We start from the raw sequence: 18,146 nt of genomic DNA, 5'->3' as shown, positions 1-18,146 counted from the left end.
AAAAGTAGTTAGAGGGACGTAAAGCCAATAACATTATTATATTATTTATCTATTTGTCCATTTTAAACACCTTTCGGGCAAATAATAATTGTAGATTAGAATGCATTTTAAGTAGTTATGAAATATTAATAAAACGGTAATATCCTAGGTTAATCCCTTCGTTGTTAATACTTGAGATAAGTGAAAGTTTCTAAAAAAAGGAGTAGTGAGTTAGATAATAAAATATATATGTAAATACAATTATAATTTGTCGGACTGAGTAGCTTAGACGGTTAAGGCGCTGGCTTTCGGAGCCGAAGTTGGCATGTTCGATCCTGACTCAGTCCAGTGACATTTGAAGGTGTTCACACACATCAGCGCCGTGTCGGCAGATAATGCGAATCGCTGCAGACCAGCCTGAGAAGTTCCAATGGGGCCAGCGGAGAACCTTACACGATTTACGTGTTGTACACAGTTGACAACAGTAAGACCTCAAAAGGCTCAGCGGTTCCCTGTCCAAGTTCACCGCAACATTATATAAGATTAATCCATGCCAAAGGAAGATGTATATCGTAATTTTTTTTTCCTATCCACGTTGTTATATGCGACACACGATTTGGATTTTCCCACACCAAGACCTTGTGTTTCAACACAAAGAACAATTTTAAGACTTTAGTGATCAGCTGGTACAGAATGTGCGATTTAACGACTTGTTAGTAGCACTGTCTACTCATATTTTAATTTGATGTTTTGCTTTAGATTTTAATAAGTCATACACTAGTTTTCCCATAGATTTTATTCCATTGTTCTTTTAATATTTAGTGTTAATAGTGTAATACTGAAGATGTCCAGTAATTGGACGAAACATATACTACTGTACGTGCACTTTTTAGTGATAGATTTTTGTACTGGGTTGAGGAGTAAGGAGGGAGCACTGCCGGTTGCGGTAATACTGCCAACTGAATGGAAATGAAATCTGAATTGAATCGATAATATGATCGATCGATATGAATTTTCTAAACATTTATTATCTTACGCCAACAACTGTGTCACACACACATTATATAATACTTTCTATATAATAATAATTTCTCGATGCGAAACGTGTTCCTAGCATGAATTCTATAGTTTGGCTTTGCTGTGTAAACAACAACAGTACGAGTACTTAAAGTGAACGCCAGATGTCGCACAGCGATCATAAGCGATTCTTAGTTTGTGTTTCAAAGGTTGCCAATACGAATCTCGAAGATAACCGAAGTCGACCGATTCAGCACTAGGGTGTAAATCTATCGCTAAAAAGTGCGCAGATAATAGTACTTGCTGTAAGATGGTAATTTTATCTGAATAGGATGTATTGAATTGGTGGAACTTTTACATTGCATTGGTATATGCCAATGCGGAGCGAAAATGAAAAAAAAATTAATATCTACGGTAATTATTTATACAATGTCGAAAACTGGTTCAGTTCGAATTTTGTGTATCAATCTATTATGTATGTATGCATGCGTGCATGTATATACCGTAGATCACGGGAAAACGGCTGGTCAGAATTTTTTCAAACTCCTTACTTCAGTTCAGGGATATCCGTAAAGTGCTTTAGACCTTAGACTTGGACCTAGACCTGCTACTCAAGGCCACATTTAAATTATATGAATGTTCGAGGCTAGCATGCGAGAATAAGAACGTTGTTTCAATCCCTAGATGCAATGAATATATTTTTTCTAAATACAAATTAATACAGAAAATAGCATCAAGTATAATCTTACCTTACATTGACAGTTGCTTGGAAATCAAAAATGAATATCTAGAAATATAGTTTGTGAATAAAAATATGCTCACAAAAGATGAGCATTAAACTATATATTTATCAAAAGGAACTCATGTTTACACAAATCGTCTTTAGTGTGATGTACCCCTTCTTGACTTTTACCAACTGGTCTATTATTTGGTTTTATCTGTGATGTATCAATTCTTCGTGACTTCTATGGATGTTTGTTGGTCTTCCAAGTTGTAGTTTTATATTTAATAGTCTTAGTTCTTGAAAATAGTTGTTCATATACATAGATATTTCCAAGCAGGGACATTATATTGAGAACATGAGAATAAATATATGGAAAATATATCCACATCCCTAACCAGGTATTTGGGGTAGAAGTCAATGAGTCCAACATCATTACTGTTTTCATTTAGCGCATGGCTGCACCGGGTATCTGTTATTTCCATTTGTATGTCACCACTTAAATTGAATTTTCAACTGATCTAAAGTCTGAAAATCCATTACTGAATGCAGTTTTTAGTTCAGTTAACTTCTGAAGCGGAGGTATTTTGCAGTTTCAGGAGCTGTACATTCCGGCAAGCAGAGAACTGTGTGTTGCGTTCCCTCTCTGACTGGAGTTCCCACGGTTTGAGTTTATTTTCAAGGGATATTTAAATGGTCGGACAATATTTAAACTAAGTGAAGGTGATGGTAAATTTAGGTCACTTAAATGCATTTATCATCTTGATATCCTAAGTCCCCCGTCCATTCAGGATCACATACGCTCTGCTACGCTCACAATCAGATCGAAAACTCACTTCAACTTTTTTTCATCGGCTTAGCTAATACACCTCAGTTTAATTTGCCACATCTGCATATTCTGGTTCAGTGTTATTTATAAAGGTTCGTAATTCACCATGGTTAAGCCCCTTTGGACTTACAAAATTCACAATTTGTACAATTATCTTGATCGCATCTTCTGAGCTGGCAAGTTTTACATATGAATTACTTTGGTAAATAATGCTGTGATTATTAAATGAACTGGAAGGTTTTTCTAGTACTAACGGTCCTTTTTTAACTTTATATCATAGGTGGTGCATAATCTGCTAAAATACTAGAGAAATGTGTCGTATTCAATATGTAACAAGCTAAAGTTGACTTCAAGTTGACTTCCGTAGTACTTGTCCTGGAAACAGTGCATCTAATTCCTCTGTGACGTCGATATTATTGTTAATTAATTAAAAATTGTCACCTGAGATACTCGTCGATTGCAATTCGAAGTAGGTGCACGATCTAGAAAAGTACATTCAGTTTCCCCGCTAACTCTTGTATTCTGGCTATAGTTACACCAGACAAACTAACTTTAGCGAAAATATGTTTCCAAGCTGGCCACTCCATGCGCTCCTTGACAACTTCACTACCACAAAGTGGTTTTGATCTGTTAGAAATATTTTGTGACAATTATCAGGTTGATCAGTTACCCCTGTTTTGTCGGATTTATGCAACCCGCAATTTTCATTAAAACATAGCCCTGGCGGCTGATAATAAGTTATTTTGTAAATGCATGACTTGAAATACGTGTGTTCGTTGCTGCCCAAACAGTATGGAGCTAATAATGAATGAGTGAATCCATAGAACGGTGTTGCGCATACAAAAGGAGCGCTCCATGCTGATCAGAAACTAGATTGAGTTTGAAATGCAACGGTATAAGAACAATAACATCAGCCATCTCTATGGCCGCAGTGGTTAACTGCCAGCGTTGAGTTTTGTGTCCCGAGTTTCAAATCCGGTGCAGGCAGAATACTTTTATTCATTCATTTCAATCCCTTGGGAGCCGCAATAATAGCAGTAATTGTGGCCACATATCACAATCAATGTACTCTTCTATGTTTGTGTGTTTAAATTAAATGTAATGGCTTGATCGTTCTTTATATCACAATTCCAGAGCTTCAATAAAAATCTGCCCATTACTACTCAGAGTTTGTAATATATAATAAATTTTAGGAATAAGAAAATATACAGCTTATTTCACACTTACCAGAGGTATTTTCTCTCAAACCAGCTGTCATATTAAATCAAATAGTCGTATGTTTTCAGTCCAATGATTAATATTTCCTTGAGAGATTTATCTTGAGTGAGTAAAAGTCACTAATAAATTGGGATCTTAAAGAAATATTTCAGTCCTTTTATCTGAATTATAGCGCAAGTAAGCAGAGGAGCCATGCCAAGCTAAATAGAATAGCGCAGGATAGTTTCTCATGGCCAAATGGCTAATTTTAAATCACCAGATTCTTTGTTATACCATTTAACTTGTATACTGAGAACTGATCGTTAAAACTTAACCAATGAAACTACAATTTTGTAAACTTGTTCAACTCTATTTGATGATAAATTAGTGCATCTCATTTGTGGTTAGGAACTTGATTCTTGCTCAAATATTAGCGAGTAGAACTACACATCCACACTGAACAAATGGATCCGTTTGAATGTATATATAAAGAAAACTTTGCGACGAATTAATACAACTATATTATTGTAAGATTGATGCGTATATTGAGAAATTTTCTTGACGTCCCATAAATGGAACAAGTTATTCTTTTCAGGTGTATCACTCCATCAAACAAGGGTATTACGTGAAATTCGCGTATGATACATTACATAAGGCGTCATTAGTAAAAGAAATTATCCAACTGGAAGTACTTTCTAAAGTGGTTTTACCTTCACCTCTTAGAGCTGTACTTCAGACAGAGTGACAATATTCAAACTAGGAATGATATATAATAATTGTTGTTTCTCCAGTGAAATGGCTTGTAAGGTGGCAAGCGGGTTGGTAGTTCTTCGTATCATAATTCCAGGACTTCAGTAAAAATCTGCCTATTACTACTCAGAGCTTATAAATATAGATTTATTTTATCTGGAAATATTAGGACCCTGGAAGAAGGGTTAACAGCCGTGTGAGCGAATGCTTGATCAATTGCGTCGCATCAGGATAGGCGCGGTTAGAATTCTGGTTGAGTCATTCTGGATTTTTGAAATAAAAATATATGTTATTATTATGATTTTACGTAAATCTGGATGTTCCGTTGCTATGATCACGATATTAACTATCAGATAAAACTACAAGTTTACATTTCTTTAACTATTACGGTAAGATTTTAGTGCGTTTATTTGATATGACAGCCTAGCTGAGTGGCTCAGACTGTTGAGGCGCTGGCGTTCTGACCCCAACTTGGCAGGTTCGATGCTGGCTCAATCCGGTGGTATTTGATGGTGCTCAAATACGACTGCCTCGTATCGGTATATTTACTGACACATAAAAGAACTCCTGTGGGACTCAATTCAGGCACCTCGGCGTCTCCGAAAACCGTAAAAGTAGTTAGTGGGTCGTAAAGGAAATAACATTATTATTATTATTATTATTATTATTATTATTATTATTATTATTATTATTATTATTATTATTATTATTATTATTATTATTATTATTATTATTATTATTTGATATGACAACTAAGTTCTACAGTCAGCAGTGGACTGATAATCATGTCATCCCTTATAAAGGGGCAATTGATCCTTAGCTGCTGACGTGAAATATCATGGCTAACTCGCATGTGAATACTGAAGACACTAGAATGTGGTCAATGTTTTAGAGAAAATTGGGACTGAATAATATTCATTTAAATATAGTTTCATATCTCACCTTTGGACTTTAGATAATCTAATCTGTGGAATATAAGATGACTTCGGTATCATTATGTAGTGAATGAACTGTCAGGTGAAATTACGTGATCATTATTGCTTGCAATCCACGTATATGAATAACTTGAAACCAAATTGAATTTAGAGCTAAAACCACTTTGTATTGACGTGTAATCAGTTGTTTATTATTTGTGCGTTACTGCTAGCAACGCTGCTTGAAATTAACTGGTGAAAGCAGAAATATTACTAAACTATTATTTGTCCGCCAGGAACCTAGGTAACAATCTGTTCCCCGAATTACCGTCACGCGGCATGGATCACCTGCTCCACTTGAAGGTGTTCAACAACCCGAACCTGCGCGAGTTTCCCCAGCCCACCAGCTTCCCGCAGATCCAAACGCTCGTGTTGTCGTACGCCTACCACTGCTGTGCCTTCCTGCCACTCATTCAGGCCGACACCATGCCTCAGCCGACGGTGGTGGAGACTATTATCTTTCCAGAGAAGGATCAGCTCGACATGAGTCTTTGGAACTCTTCAAGCACTGATGTCTGGCCACAAATGCGTGAGTATATTTTTAAGACCTCGGAGGGAATTAACGATAGCATTATACAATTATTTAATGTTCAAATAACAATTTTAACTTTCATATTTTGCTGTAGTATTTACTGGAGTCTAGATCTTTAAGTTTGAATGTGAACTTAAAGTGAGTAGCAAATTCTGTATCTTCTACCTTGCACAATGAAAGTCCAGTGAGATTTGCATATGCATTAGGGGTGTAAAGACTATCGGAATACGTGTAATTATGCAATTCCCCATTCACAACGTTACAAAGGGTTAGGCAACACTTGCTGCTCGCTAAATAAGTTTGCATTCGAACGTTCTGCTTTAGTACACCCTGTCTCCTAATATTGTCTAGAGGCAGTTGATTACTTTCAATGATCTTCCTCAATCTAATATTTCGCTTTGAAACAAAGGACGGCAGTAGCAGTAACACAGTTTCTTAAGGAGCAAGTCTCTGTGGTGAATTGAGTGATGTTTCTTGTAAGGTCGGTTGGTGAATACACCTTATTAGGCTAGATAAACTGATATATGATAGCTCCATAAGACTTCGTGAGGAAAGCATTTGGTAAATACCTCGCGCCTCTTTTCGCTAGTACTCGCATTCAGTAGCAGCCTTTGTTTCCTGTGACGGCGGCAAGTACAAGGGTTATAAATCTCTCTTTGAGGACTGAACGTATATATCATTTTGGTAGCCATGCTGACCTCTTCCTCATAACGCATGAAATTGCTGAAATCTATGCCATTGAATTTTGATCCCAAACTGAAACCAGTAGTTTGATTATTCAATACCATTTTATAACACATTTCCTTTTATACTCCTGTCGTTATCTCTTGAGCTTCTTTCAACCTTTATTACGGTAATTAAACTAATTAAACTATGAGTCACCGAGCTCGATAGCTGCAGTCGCTTAAGTGCGGCCAGTATCCAGTATTCGGGAGATAGTAGGTTCGAACCCCACTGTCGGCAGCCCTGAAAATGGTTTTCTGTGGTTTCCCATTTTCACACCAGGCAAATGCTGGGACTGTACCTTAATTAAGGCCACGGCCGCTTCCTTCCCACTCCTAGCCCTTCCCTGTCCCATCGTCGCCATAAGACCTATCTGTGTCGGTGCGACGTAAAGCAGGTAGCAAAAAAAATAAAAAGAAAATAAACTATCAGTCCTAGGGGCTCCTTTATTTCCCGCCTTTCATGGTTCTCCTTTTCTTTAGCCAGTTACCTTAATTCCTTGAAAGAAATTGGAACACTTTGTCCTCCCGATGTGTTAAATATAGCTGAAAACTCGTTGTTCTTCCAATTAATGTATATGATACCCTAAACATAACGATTTTTCGAGGGCAATTGCATTTTTGTGTCATTTCTTTCAACCTATGCTATTTGGAATGAGACAAACGATTTTGTTCTAGGAGCCTTAAGCCTTATTGTTGAGACGTTTTGGTTTTTATCTGACCATGTGCAAGGTGCCACTCCCACCTACATTACGAACTGTACCGAGCGAGTTCGCTTTGCGGTTAGTGGCGCCCAGCTGTGAGCTTGCGTTCGGGAGATAGTGGGTTCGAACCCCACTGTCGGCAGCCCTGAAGATGGTTTTCCGTGGTGTCCCATTTTCACACCAGCCAAATGCTGGGGCTGTATCTTAATTATGGCCACGGCAGCTCCTTCTCACTTATAGCCCTTACCTATCCCATCGTCGCCATATAACCTGTCTGTGTCGGTGCGACGTAAAGCCTGTTGCAAAAAAAAAATAGTACGAACTGTAAAGCGTTATTATAATTATTCGTGTTAGCGTAACAAATGCCCGAAGTGTGAAGACTTTTATGCTCATTTAATAGTGCGAAAAATGAAAGGCACAAGTTATAACCTGTAACGGTTCAAATCCCGTTACAAGATGATATCTGTATTTTTATTATTTTATCTGTATTATTATTATTATTATTATTATTATTATTATTATTATTATTATTATGTCCGTATTATTATTATTTTATCTGTGAGATTACTATTATTTTGTTATAATTATTATTCAATTCCATTATGCATTGCCTGTCGCATGCGTATTTGTAATTGAGTGTATGCATATATACGTATATGTAGATTAACATTAAATACCTGTACAGTGAGAGTTTCGATATATCAGATGTGGATGTGACGTTATATTTTGCACTACTGGCGATTCTGCCAAGTCATTGCTACGTCATGGGTACGTCATCGTGAGCTTTTAGCAACGTGCTCAGAGACTCAGCCGCCCCAGGGGATTTCACCATTACATGCAACGGTTTGAGGCGTTGTGGGAGTATGTCATTGTTATTTCTGGAGATTACGTAGCTGTGTAAACCAACGTCTATAAAAGGTGGATGCATATTGTAGCGTCAGTCATTATTTAAACGGAAGCAGTACAGTGAAGAAGTCATTAATTAAACGGAAGCTGAACAGTGAAGAAGTCTACGAGATGAAGAGGCCTCAGTCGGTCAGTCAACGAGTGTGAACGAGAGATGGAGAAGACTCAGTGAGCCATTAATTATTGGTCATTGAGAGAGTGAGGCCAAGGTTGGTCGGTCACTTAGTTGAAGACACGGACGCAAGGTCTTACCATGGAGTCAGAGAGGGACACCACCTGCCATGAGGTAATACCATATTGACTTACAAAGAAGTCAGATGATATGGAGAAGAAACAGTCACAAGGATGTATCACCAAGTTAGGCGTGACACATCTACAGTAAACACCAGATCAAAGGAATACGTCGTAATTACACTCAAAGTGTTGAAGGTACAGCCAAGTGAATCAGTGAGGGAAATATTTCGTATAAATTGTTAAATGTCCGGTCAAAAAGAATTCAAATTCATGCCTAGTTTCTTTCAGTTGCAATGTCATAATTTCATATTCTCATCTGTTTTATCGCAACAAGACTCACTATTTTTATATATTATTTAAAGAATATATTTTGTTCTATCAAACGAATTCATAGTTTTATTTCAATGACAGTAAAATATTTTAACCTCAAAATTAATGGGGAAACCGAACGCTAATCTCCTTTTCCCATCACTTATATGGTATGTTGTCAAAAGTAAGCTTATTAACCCACACCCTAGAGATAGTCAAGATTCTCATTCTATTATTGCTGCACTGAGTGGTAGCTGGCGCCCTTCAAATAACGTATGTGTAAGTAAGCAGGTAAGAAGTAAGTGTGAGTCCAGGGTTCGACGATCGTGTATTTTATTTAATGAATATTAATTTTCATAATTTCCAATTTAAATGCAGATATTCAGATTTTCAATATAAATTCAGTTTTATATATGTTTCAAAAGTTAGTCAGCGACTTAGGAAAGTTACAAACCCCATAATTACTTATTGACTTACTTGACTTGACTTATTTCCTGTTGCTCCCTTTGGAGCATAGGGCCTTGGCGAAATTTTTCCACACAGTACGGTTCCATTCTCTTCATTTCGCTCCAGGTCTTGTCAAACTCTGCAATCTCCTTCTCAATCGTCCTCTTCCAGGTCTTCTTGGGTCGACCTCGCTTTCTGGAGCCTTGAGGGTTCCAGTCGAGCGCCGCCCTCTCAACAGCTCCATCCGGCTTCCTTAGTGTGTGCCCGATCCAGCGCCATTTCCTCTTCTTGATCTGGATAATCGGCTGCTGGTTGGCCATGGTCCAAAGATCTTCATTCGAGATTATGTCCGGCCACCTCACATTTGTTATGCGACGCAGACATCTATTAATGAACACCTGTAGCTGGTTATTGATCTGTTTCGAAACTTTCCATGTTTCACAGCCGTATAGAAGAATCGACTTTACATTGCTGTTGAAGAGGCGAAGCTTAGTCTTCCTGGAGATGTTTCTATTCTTCCACACGGAGTAGAGCTGGACAAACGCACCATTTGCCTTCTCATTATTTATTAAAATACAGAAATTCTACTTCAGGTCGACTGAGAAACGAATGCTAAGAAAAGCCTTCATGGGAAGACTAAAAATGCCGACAAGTACTTCAACGGGACGGTGTGGAAAGGTTGTCCAAACGAGGCTTATTTGGAAGTGAAAATTGTGAATTGAGAAGAGTCGGAGGCTGTGTTCAACTTCAACACTTAAATGGCTCTAGAACTGAAAGTCTAGAAAAGAATGAACATAAAACTTGAGAAGGAAATGTAATAAAGTGGCAAAAGAAATCTGTGCCACGAAAGAGACTGTCCATGACGCACGTTCCTCATTTATCTTCTCAACTGTGTTTACTGTGACTGAGTTCACCCCGTTTAACTCCATCAAACCAGCCTTAAATTCGTGACAGTCGCAAACCGAACCTGGACCAACCAGGTGGAAAACCGCTCATTTATCAACAGCACCACTCACTGATAGACTTGGCCCTGGCACTCAGGCTCTAACACATCTCTCCGAAGGGAGTACACAAAGCCCCCGCATTACCTATGCGGCGTCCGTAACATGCAGCGTAAAATATATTTTCAAGGCAAATTTTCGACATGGAGGTGTCTCTTAAATCTGTATTTAAAAGATAATAATAACAATATTAATAATAATAATAATAATAATAATAATAATAATAATAATAGCCTCCGTGACTCAGACGGCAGCGCGTCGGCATCTCACCGCTGGGTTCCGTGGTTCAAATCCCGGTCACTCCATGGGAGATTTGTGCTGGACAAAGCGGAGGCGGGACAGCATTTTCTCCGGGTACTCCGGTTTTCCCTGTCAACTTTCATTCCAGCCACACTCTCCACTATCATTTCATTTCATCTCTCGGTCGTTAAGCATTGCTCCAGAGGAGTGCGACAGGCTTCGGCAGCCGGCACAATTCCCATCCTCGCCGCAAGATGGAGCTTCATTCATTCCATCCCTGACCCGGTCATTGATTGGAAAACAGGTTGTAGGTTTTCTTCTTCAATAATAATAATAATAATAATAATAATAATAATAATAATAATAATAATAATAATAATAATAATAGTAGCACTAGTAATAGTAAACAGTAAATATGGAAAACTATGCTATTGCCACGTCATCATTAAAAAATGTAAGCGTTCATGATATTAAAACAGTACACACATGAAACATAAATACAGTTGTTTTCATATATTGGTATTCTTTATCATCTTCCTTTCAAGTTGACTGAAAGACACATCACCCTTAGGAATAATTCCAGACATTGATGACATTTCCTCCATGCCTGCAAATGATCACTGTGTTGCTCCATCGTTACTGAGAAGAATTTTATTTTCGCAACATTATTTTTATTCAAGACACGACTATATACCTGACATGAATACGTATTGTCAACTCACATCACAACATAAAAAGTCGCTCACGTTTTCGGATGGTTGCGAAGGATCATATACTAAGTGATAAATGTGCCGTATTAGAAATGAAGGACCAAATGAACTCATTGGTTCTTTAGGGTCAAGAGTTTATTTTTATTTATGTTGGGAAGGCCCAAACCTCGCCTTTCCTCCGTGGCGATCATCCAGTACATCTGTCGCCTCCGTGCTTAAAACTCCTATTAGTCCTTCATCAAAAGTTATTTTTTATTTATGTTCGGTAGACTCCGCCTTCGCCTCCCCTCCGTGGCGATCATCCAGTAACATCTGTCGCCTTGGTTTTTAAAATTCCTATCGGTCTTAGCACAGCGTTGTCATCTCAGTCATTGCTCTGTTTCTTTTCGAGTCTCCGGAGTCCATAGATACAGTTAGGTTCTGTAATGGCAGCGTGGTCGGTGATTGAAGACACTGTTGAATGTTAATCGTTTGTCATATTGTATAAAATCTCTAATAGAGGGCAACATCACATTCGTAAGTATGCACTGAAGACCAGTGGAACAGATTTCTTGCAGCATTTCGTCGACGACACAGTCTTACGAAGACCGAATACCTGGATTGCGGTGTCCAAACGGACTTGTCCATGGTCAATACCACCTCACTGCTGCATGAAAGCTGTTGACGAGACATTTATAGACGTGCACAAATACGTCTTGATTCAAGTGTACCAGCTCTCAGGCACCCTGTACGTGCAGAAAATATGTGTACTTGAAATCCAAGAATGACCGCATGTTTGTCCATCCAGTAGCACAGTATCGGTCAGAATGTTGACCTACAACAAAACAGCATGAACAGATGCTCACATGAGGGATGTGAGGTAGGTCTCTTGATAGTCACTTGGCTGAACCATATAAACAATGAAGACTTCCTGAATACCACCAAAGTGGCTCCCAAATGTGACAAGAGGAGAGAGGTGACGCTGTGATAGCATGGCAGGTGCGGAATCGATCTTCCAGTCTTTTGTTTGCTGTACACCATACAGCTAGTAGCAAAATTTCCTAAACACCGAGCGAGTGGCTGGCAGCTTCCATTCGGGAGATAGTAGGTTCGAATCCTACTGTCCGAAACGTTGAAGATAATTTTCCGTGGTTTCCTAGTTTCACACCAGGCAAATGTTGAGGCTGTATATTAATTAGTGTCATGATCTCTTCTTTCCAACTCCTAGCACTTTCCTATCCCTACCTGTATCGCTGCGACGTAAATCAGAAAGAAAAATAATATGTTAACTTATGTAAGTTTCCTGAAGATATTGCATTATAGAAGCTTACAATTTATTATGTAGGCGTGATGAAATGAAATGGCATATGCCTTTTAGTGCCGGGATGTGTCCGAGAACTTCGGCTCGCCAGGTGCAGGTCTTTTGATTTGACACCCGTAGGTGACCTGTGCGTCGTGATGAGGATGAAATGATGATGAAGACGACACATACACCCAGTCCCCGTGCCAGGGAAATTAACCAATTATGGTAAAAATTCCCCACTCTGCCGGGAATCGAACCCGGGACCCCTGTGACCAAAGGCCAGCACGCTAACCATTTAGTCATGGAGCCGGACGGCGTGATGATTAGTGTGTTCCAATTAAATAAGTAGAGTAATTGCAGTACAGACTTCAGAAACACTCCGAGAACGCAAGGGCACTCAACCACCCGAGGCTTCACGATAAGGATGAGAAGAAGCAATGTTAACATTCTATGCTTAAGGCTCACATCTCACAGCAACTTGTCTGCGTGTTTCCCTCAATGGCTTCAGAAAAATTACTTGAAATCCAAGGTCCATTTATTTACTTTTGGACCCGAATGACTGTAATTGCGAGCACGAACACAGGAAAGACAGTAAATGGATATAAAGCAGTGTCTATACACACAATCACGCAAGGCTGATATTCAGTTACTTAAACCTTATTAAATAGCAGATAACAACAGATATCTATTTCAATGAAAAAGAATATCACATTATTTAAGTACAGTTTGCGTTACATCACAAGCATAGAATGATGTATCCACAGGACTGTTGTATTACTGACTTTTCTGAAGAAAAAAAGACTTGATTATTCCGTTGTGCAGAGTTCTGCAGAATTTCACTGTGGGAATCACGACTGACATCGAAATACATCTACTCCTGTTCAGGATGGTCAATGTGAGGTATTAGGTCTTCCCAGAATATTCCGATGCTTTACATGAACTGTTCTCGACAGACGACCGGGACCCAAGTTGGTGAATTTGACTGTGGTTCCGTCCGGTGGCATTTAAGGTGCAAGCGTCCACCAACCTCGTGCCCGAAGACTTGCCATCACATAAAGGAACACCCAGTCCAAGAACCAGAAAAATTAATCAGACCCGATTAAAATCCCCGACCCATCCGGGAATCGAACCCAGGACCCTCTGAACCGAAGGCCTCAACGCTGGTCATTCAGCCAAGGAGTAGAACAAAAGCAATAATATTAATATAACCATCCATATAAGGCCTGAAACTCAGCATTACAAACTATTCCCCCACTTCTTGATTGATGTATTTTGATAGGTATATACATTACCGACCAAGTGGCCGCGCGGTTTGGGTCGCGTAGCTGTCAGCATGTATCCGGGAGATAGTGGGTGCGAATCCCACTGTCGGCAGCCCTGAAGAAGGTTTCCCATTTTCACACCAGGCAAATGCTGGAGCTGTACCACGGTCAATTTTTTCTCCACTCATAGGACTTTCTTATCCCATCTTCACCATAAGACCTATCTGTGTCGGTCCGACGTAAAGCAAGTATATCATTCAAAATTAGAGTGTTAAAATGATGATAGGTCTATTTAGAGTTTGTATCACAAGAAAAAATATCGACAAATTCACAATAATAACTTTTCCTTAAAGAGAATAATCTACCTCGAATAGTATTTTACACATTAACAAATTCCTATCTTATTTAAAAGTGAAGAAGTGTATAAAATTCGTGTCATGAGAATAGGCTACAACCTTGTTCGTTTACAAATCGAAGATATACAGATAGAAATAAAAGAATGAGCACATGGTATCGTATGTTTCTGACATTTCTCGCATATAATTTAATTTTATTAGACTTAATAAATTCAACTCCCCCCCCCCCCCCGTATAGATACAAGCCCTGTGGATACATTACATCTATAGATTCAATTTTATCTGATGAAAATGTATCCGTGAGAAACGTATACAATCCCTGCGCTCATTCTTTCTTTCAGCGATTGTACATTCGGTTTTAGATACTAGAAGCTGTATGACAAGTGGTGAATTAATTCAGACCTGTATTATCGTGGTATGTCTTCACGGAAATGCAACTGAGTTTATTTTACCCGCGGCTAGGGTATGGGACCGAACATTGAATTAAAGTATCACTCCGCAAGTGTGAGTAAAGGGAAGGCACACAAAGGATAAATGCTGAAATTGCCATGGCCCAGAATCGAAACGTTCAGTGCTGGCTTCGCAGTCCTACCTCCAAACGCATGTCTGCGTGCTCGTCTTGGTGGACGAATATAATACAAGATTACAACATAAGTGGATAATTTCACAAGAGTAACGTAATAGTTCACTGTTTGCACAGCCCTCATGCTGGTTGTATTCTCGAAAAGAACCTTCCAACAAAATTACAGTTACAATGCATCGCAATAACGAGGCGCACTAAGTACGAAATTAGTTGATTTCCCATTGTTTTCCCCATTGGAAAACAAAGTGGTACTGGAGCACCAAACGAAACAAACCCGGGCCATTTTCCCGCCAGGCTGACTGCTGCCGTACTAGACGACATGCAGGTATTACAGTGTCTGGTGGACAGCGCTACGACATCCTCAGCCTTACTGCTTCACATCCATGGCCGGGTCCGCTGCCTGCCATATCAGATAGTTCCTCAGTTGACCACGCCAGGTTGACCGAGCTTCGTTCCCATCCTCAGTCCAGAACTGCAATCCTTGGTTGACAGGGAATTCAAGTCGGGACCTCCGGGCTGGAGGCAGCCACGATACTATTATACAACGGGGCTGGTTAATGCAAGACCACTCACCCTCAAACAGTGTTCACAAGTTCTGGCCGTGCTTTCTAATGCGATTACTGAACACCACCCAAATCTCGCCTGCTTCTACAGGACGAAAGTGTAAGGTACGGTCAATCACCCAGGACACATTTATCGAACGTAGAAGCAGAAAATATGGATATGGATCCGAAAATGTTCGATGCGAATACTGCCTATAGTGTTGGCTACTGAGTGTATGATTCGAAGCAGTGCATCCATTCATTCAACTGTCCGAGTGAATCGAATCGGAGCAGCGGTGAGACGGCACACGATTCAGCTGACTCGTAGCAGACACTGCCGAGTGGCGCACTTACGAATCAGCGACACACACTCGCACACACATAATTCTATTATCGGAACACTGAACATTGGTGGGGAGCCGAACTTACGCTGGGGACGAGAACTACAGAGCCATGGTTCCCTGAAAGAATCGTATGCTAAACGATCTCTCGCTCTCAGATCATCTGAAAATAATAGGCACTTGCATTCACTGTTCTTCTTGCAGGGAGGTTTGAATAATAGTTTTATTTAAAAAAATTATCAGAACATAGTAGATAGTAAGGAGGTTGGCTATTAGTTTGTTTTATTTATTAGGTTAGTATTAAAACTTAGTTGACATTCGACAATTAATTCAACTCAGCTCTCTAGCTTACCATTTGACTATGTGTCATGCTCATAACCACTCAAAATTATCTGTTTTATATTGGAAGAACGGCTCACTATTCTCTCAGTTCGTACGTCGCAACATTGCACAAGATTTCAATCATCGAATCACGAGATCGCTGGTGTAAATGGACAGTGAGTAAGTGAGCCAACTGACGCAATAACTCAACTGAAATGATGTTGTATCAGCAAACCGTGAATACAGTGAAATTTCCAAGTTTTTTGAAAACATTTAAGAAAAGAGTAGGCAAACAACTGATAGAGAATTAGCCACCTGGGCGACAGTCCTAAATGCAGATCATTGACGATTGTGTGCAGTGGCGGCTCGTGACAAAATTTTTAGGGGGTTCACAACAATATTTTTGTTCATGTCTCAAATCAGCAAAAAAGTTACATAGGTACATAAATCACTTCACCAAAAGTTCCTTGTAGCCTACGGTTCCTTTTTCACAAATAATATGGTAGAACCCCTGTAACCGAGGATAAATTTTATACTAGACTAATCTGTTAGTGTAGAACAAAAGTAAAATTCATAATAACTTTAGTACACTGCGGATATTGAAGGATGCGAGCACTATTCTTGGCTTTTAAATAGCACGAAGTTCACCTAGGCACGACGAGAAGCATGGAAATAATGTGTGCCGCATTTACCGGTCGATTTTTTTAAAATAATTGTTCCGAATTGACCGCAATAGTCTCCACATTATCTCAATTAATGAAATAGTAGCTCCTGGGAGGCTGTGGCTAACAGTAATAGGGGAGGTGGCGGACCCTTGTGGTCAACTGTAATACTGCCTCTAGGTTGAGGGTGGCTCTAGACGACAAGGCACGTACCTTACCGTGCTCTTCGCTAATGGGAATATCAGTGCAGAAAACCATGACGTCATCTGCTTTGCGCATGCGTATAGTCTTAAGCACAATAGCGCATTACCCAGTGTGCTCGCTGCACTGTCAGTCAAAACGAACAACTGTCGGTGCAAGACCGACTCCAATCCTCAGACCGTAATATAAAAAAAACATGGCGGTTGGAGTAGCCGAATTGCTGCGATTGGCTAACGCGAAAATATGACGTACACAGGCGGTAATTTAACATTACAAATGTAACATCATAGGGAAAACCACTCTTGCACGTACGAAACCACGTCGGCAACCACTGCCCATCACATATAATCAACTAGATGTACATATATTCTACTACAATAAATGGAAAACCCTAAAATAAAAAAGGAACAGCAAGCTGATTATTTAGAAATTTCACTTAGTCAAACAAACACTGTCTCTTCAATTTCACTTCACAGGATAATGGAAAAAGATTACAAAACCGGTTAAATAATTATATAACATCATTTTGAACATTTAAACAAATTATGGTGTAAAATTTCTCAATTTGTTCCTATGCATGAGAGCTAAGAAAGCATAACTTTTGCTCTGAGGGAATCAAACATTTTAACAAGAATATTACAGAGCAGAGTGAATTGGTGAGGATGTGGGGCTGGAATATTCCTGGAATGAATCAAGCTAATGTTTGAAGGTGAATGGAGGTAATCAAGCCAGCCAAGGGAAATGGGTGCAAATGTTACAGAACAATAAATGAATGTAAAATATGCTTTAGGCCTACCTTATTTACTGCTGAGTTTTAATGCCTTACGTTTGTTCACTTTAACTCCAAGTTCCTCAGTAATTTTCCTTTTATGTTCCTGGTTCTCAAGTTTCTTTGCCAGTTCCCTGGACACATTTTTATCATGCAGCACTTTTGAATAGTTATTAACAAATATGTTAGCAAACACTTTCACACATTTCTTGACAATTTTTATCAAAGGCACACCACAACTGCATTCATCACTTACATTGCTTATATTGCTCTCTATAAACTGTACACCTAATGTAATCACAGCATCTCTCTGATTTTCTAACTTTAAAAATGCAGGTTCAAACCTGCTGCTAATGAGTACCTGAAAAAGTCTATAAATATCACAACATAAACACATCAAAAAAGATGAAGGACACTTCAAACCACCCCTGTTGAGTTCACTGAAGTAAGATAGAAGATCTTCCTTGTCACAATTGATGATCAAATCATCTTCAGATTGTAATACTTGCTTACACAGTGTGCACTTTCCACTTTTCTCTAACTTCAACAAAACCT

The 18,146-nt window shown here is 39.2% G+C and overlaps 1 protein-coding gene across 1 annotated transcript in view; it reads left to right on the top strand.

Annotated features, from left to right (window-relative positions):
* rk (rickets) overlaps nt 1-18,146 on the top strand; it is an 824,128-nt gene that overhangs the window by 767,927 nt on the left and 38,055 nt on the right. Inside the window, exon 13 of the mRNA XM_067144502.2 lies at nt 5,704-5,996. Within this exon, the coding sequence (XP_067000603.2) occupies nt 5,704-5,996 (293 nt within the window). The remainder of the gene's footprint in view (nt 1-5,703; nt 5,997-18,146) is intronic.

The sequence above is a fragment of the Anabrus simplex genome, chromosome 3, assembly GCF_040414725.1.
Source record: "Anabrus simplex isolate iqAnaSimp1 chromosome 3, ASM4041472v1, whole genome shotgun sequence".
Taxonomy (NCBI): domain Eukaryota; kingdom Metazoa; phylum Arthropoda; class Insecta; order Orthoptera; family Tettigoniidae; genus Anabrus; species Anabrus simplex.
Note: the sequence above shows the minus strand (reverse complement) of the source record. Positions and strands in the feature narration are given on the sequence as shown.